This window comes from Pinus tabuliformis, chromosome 5_1 (genome assembly GCF_031772625.1).
Source record: "Pinus tabuliformis cultivar Carrire ecotype Pingquan chromosome 5_1, CPIR1, whole genome shotgun sequence".
NCBI classification, from domain to species: Eukaryota; Viridiplantae; Streptophyta; class Pinopsida; order Pinales; family Pinaceae; genus Pinus; species Pinus tabuliformis.
Window position 1 is genome coordinate 927,586,522 of NC_142305.1, and position 4,690 is coordinate 927,591,211.

General features: G+C 38.5%; 1 protein-coding gene across 1 annotated transcript; it reads right to left on the reverse strand.

Moving 5' to 3' along the window:
* Nucleotides 1-3,450: 3,450 nt before the first annotated feature.
* On the reverse strand, nucleotides 3,451-3,993 carry LOC149167824 (uncharacterized). Its single transcript, XM_089430601.1, has one exon. It carries the CDS (start codon nucleotides 3,991-3,993, stop codon nucleotides 3,451-3,453), a length of 543 nt encoding a protein of 180 aa, XP_089286727.1.
* Between the last annotated feature and the right edge of the window lie 697 nt (nucleotides 3,994-4,690).

Consider the following 4,690-nt stretch of genomic DNA (forward strand, 5'->3'; position numbering starts at 1 on the left):
GTTACATGTCAATTTGTTGCCATGACACTTGATCAGTTTATGGGTCTTTTTACCATTCGTGAACATGTTTGAACCAACTCCCTCAGAAGTCAAACAACCCAAAATATTTTGAAGTAGATGAGAAATTTGGGGAAAATAGCTGTCACACCTTGTTAAGTTCCACCTGCGCTAATTTTTCTAGAGTTTCCCGCGCATCCGCTGGAATTAACTATGAAATCAGCGCAAAGATGCGCTCTGTTTGCCACTATAAACCTGCGCAGGTGAATTCAAGAAAGTAAAAATAAAAAGTACATTCTAGAAACATAGTTGGTCAAATATTTCCCAACTGAAATCTTCCAAGTGATGACTATTCGAACTATAACCCTCAGATGATGCATCTTCATCCCTTTTCTCATGGTAACCTAATCCCTCAATGAAGGAGTCTCATCCTCTTTTGGATCTGAAACTTCTTCCTCTTGGCCTATAAAATGACTAGAGGGTAGAGGGATTGAGGAGGTCAGAACTCAAAGAAGACAAAATTATGTTGTTGGTTTGAGATTGGAAAGCTTGTCATCTAAGGAGGAGATTGAAGACATTTTGGAGGGACCTCACGACATCAAGGTGAAGGTTGTAAGGCTCCTCTTAATCTTTGATTAATACAAATGAACACTTTCTCCCATTGATTTGTCTTATTGGAATAATGAATGGTTTACAATTGTTTATAATGTTTATTAAGGAAAATTCAATTCCTAATTTCCTTGATCATTAGGTTAAGTTGTTTGGATTATTATATCACGTGCTTTTGATCCTTTTATGGTCGATGTTTGCAAGTCTTATCAAGCATTGAAGAGCTATATCGAATCACAACAAGGGATCTTCATCGGGAATTTCATGAAATAGGTAAGAGGCTCATCCAGTAGCTTTATTTCTTATAATTCAAACAAGTTTAACTTAGGGAAAGAGTCAGTTCAATTGTCTTGCTTGTTTCTAGTTTCTGTCAAGGATCTAAGGAGATTGCTCTTCTCTGAAAGAGGGATTTTTCTGGTGTAACAAATTGGCGACCATAAATTATTTTCACCAGTTATGACGAGTTATTGAGTTTAAATGTGCAGGCTAGGTTATGGACCGAAGATGAATCATTTTGACTTTTTAGCAGACTTTTATCACTTTTCATGCTCTTAAAAAATTACGAAAAGCGAAAATCATGGAGTCCTCTTTTAAGCCCTTTTCAGACTCTTTCAAAACGAAAAGATCACCAAGTACTTGCTTGTTCGAACTCGTAAAAGTAAATGAACAACCGTCCACTCAGTGTAAGTTTAACCATTTTACGGATTGAGTTAAAACTATTTGCGAAAAAGGATATGGTGACTGAACATGGTCAATAGAGTTCTCTCTTGTATTATTTTATCCTTTTTCGGACCTGAGAGACTAAAATTGACGAAAAATAACCTAATAGAGTCTACATATGTTTTTCTTCTAACTCTCTAAAATTTAAAAACGCTGAGCTTTACTTTCTCTGAGATTGTTAAAATTTTACGGTAAATGAACTGAATGAGTTTGCTTTTTGTGTCTTTTTCAAACTCTTAAAAGAAAATGACATCGAGTTACTCCTTTACTCGACTCGTAAAAAAACTAAACAATATAGGACCCGTTAAGCATAACGGGATCGAACCATTCCTTCTTAGGGTTCATTAAAAATACTTCGATGGACTCATCTGAAGGATGAGTTACAGTCTAAGCATATGTTATCCTCAAGCTTGTAAAAAATAAAGAGGTACTTGCTAGTAATGGTGGAGGAAAATTGGGAAGAGGTGTCCATTTTACATTATCATTTTTAAAAGGTAGCAAGTTGCTCTTGAACATGGCACTTCGTCACGCTCATGTCCGGGTTGGGAAATCCATTTGTATTACAGTTAATCAAACCTCATTGAATGTCTTCATGGTTTCTAGTGTTATCATTAAGTCAAATGCTGCCAAGTCATTGTCTTGTCGTTATGTGTTCAAGAGAAGTTCAACCTCATCTCAAAAACCCTTTACAAATTCTATGCCTTCAATCGCATCGACCATCCTTGAGTTAGTCCTTGCAAACTATTTACAAAATTTGACATTACGTTTCATGTCGTAGGCTTCCTATCGACTTCAACTCATTATCTAAGAAGTTGATTTAGAAACCTTCATTACCTTGAATCCTGCATGCCTTAATGACAAATTTCTCGCTTTCGACAAAGGGTTCTCATCATTGGCCTTCGATCGAACGATTCTATGAAGTGTTTGACTTCAGATCACCTATTCAGACTTCATAGATTGTACTGGAAATAGCTTGAGAACCATTGTAATTATTGGTGGTTTCTCTTGCACTTGTCAACGATTCACATCATTGACCTATAATCAAGTGGTTTCTGACATGTTTGACTTCAAAACATTCACTCGCATGGTTAGGTTCATACTGTGGATTGAGAGATGGAGATCAAGACCCTAGATCTAGTTTCATCAACCCAGGTTGCAAGGAGATTTTATATTCATGATTATGTAGACAGATGGCTGCATCCATGCTGTGTCTACCATCTATATGATTTTAGTTTTTCCATGGATTAATTTTATAAATGACATTACACAAAGCAATAGGTTGAAACCCTTGCGGATCTTCAGATTTTGAAGTTTTGGGAATAAGAGCAACAAAAGTTAAATTCAAACTGGGGCATACCTTTTGATTTCGACATGATTCCTCCACCACCTCGAGAATGTCCTATCCCATGAAGCTCCAAGTTACTTGAAAGAATTTCACGTGAACCCATCCGGGCCTGGGGCCTTATTTTTTTGCATTCCTTTGACAATCTATGGCACCTATTCCAAAGTGGCTATTTTCACCAGGGCTAGATTCTGGTCCCTAGATACCAGATGAGGGATATTATTCGTGATTATTTGTATGGCTTCCGCTCTATTTTCCTGTGGTTTCCTGAGGAGGTATTTGAAATGGTTCACAAGAAGCTCCTCCATTTCCTCGTGTTGAACCCTACGGTTCCCCTCCTCATCTTTCAAAGAGTATATTCTGTTGTGCTGCTTGTGTTGGACCATAGCTTTGTGGAAGAACCAGGTGTTGCGTTCGCCTTCCCATAACCATATTACCCTTGATTTTTGTTTCCAAAGGATTTCTTCTTGCTTTCTTCTTTCCTCCAGCTGGTTTATTAGCAGTCCTTCTTCCTTTATAAGAGCCTCAGTTCTCCCTTCCTGAATTATTTGTTGTTGTAGCTCCACCATTTGCTTATTCATCTGGTGTTGGGCATTCATAATATGTCCAAATTCTTCCTTGTTCCATTTCATTATTTTTTTTTAATTCCTTAAATTTAAGTTGGAAGGTATGCATGCAGTCCACCCTTGCTCTTCACTCTTTCTCCACCATTCCTCTATTCTTTTTAGGAGATTAGGGTCTCTTAACCAGAATGCTTCAAATCAGAAAGAGTGGTTGTTGGGTCACTCTTTCAGATCTATCTCCAGTCTTATCAGCCAGTGGTCTAAGCCCATGCATGGGAGGATCAAGGCTTCCATGAAGATATCTCTGCTTATGGCTTGTTTTGAGATCAGGTATCTGTCCAGGTGTGAGGCAATTTGATGGTTTCCTCCCCTCCTATTATTCCATGTGTGGACTCCATTAATTAGATCCACTAAGTGGAGTTCTGCAATGAGGTCTCCAAAGGCTTCCATATCAGCTTCCATTCTTCTCATTCCTCCCTTCTTCTCAGCTAGAGAGGTAATCATGTTGAAATCTTCACCTACTACCCATAGGTCTTCCGGGTATAGGTTTCTCATTTTTGCTAGATTCTGGAGGAATGCTCCTCTTTCCCCCAGGATGTGAGGTCCATAAACCCTTGTAAGTAGCACCCATTCTTTGGATCCAATATTCTGAAACTTGCCTAATAGTATTCTTGGAAGGCTGATCCATTCCTCAAACATAACCTCTTCAGGGTTCCATATGATCGCTAGCCCTCCCGTGCTACCATTGGCATCCTGAGCCATGACTTGGTACTGGGGTTTGAAATTTTCCAGAATTCCTTTAAGCTTTCTTTCACTGATTTTAGTTTCCTATATTATCATGATGTTTGGCTTGTCTTTCTTCAATCTCTCTTTAAGGTACCTTTGTTTTCCTCTGTTGTTGAGGCCTCTTATATTCCAAGATGTAATGATCATTTCAACAATTTTGAGGGTTGTTGAAATACCTCTGACAACGGTACTACCCTTCCAGAATTTGCTGGTAACTCACCAACCATCCATATTGATTCATTCAATGTTCTTCTTCCACGCTTCTTTCCTCCTTTTCCTTGGGTTCTTGGTTCTTGCCCTTGGCTGGCTTGGGAGACGAGATGTTCCAGTTGAACTATGATAGCTGTACCCTGTTTGGCTTTTTATTGTTGGAAGGTTTCCCAATATAATTGCTTCTGGTCTTCTATAATGAAGCATTCATCAAGGTGCCTCCATTCTTGCAATAAGCGCTTCATCACTTGTTATTCAACACTAAGGTCATCCCTTGGGTTATCTATCTTCATTAGATTCTGCTCTATCATTTGCATGGGATTCTCCTTTCCTTGGGTTTCTATTACCTCCTTTCTTTTAGGTTTATTTCCTTTTGGTGACTTTTTTTGTGGGTTTTCAGCCTCCATGGTAATGTCAGCGATTACCTCTCCCACTTCCTCCTATTGTAGTACTACAAATCGAT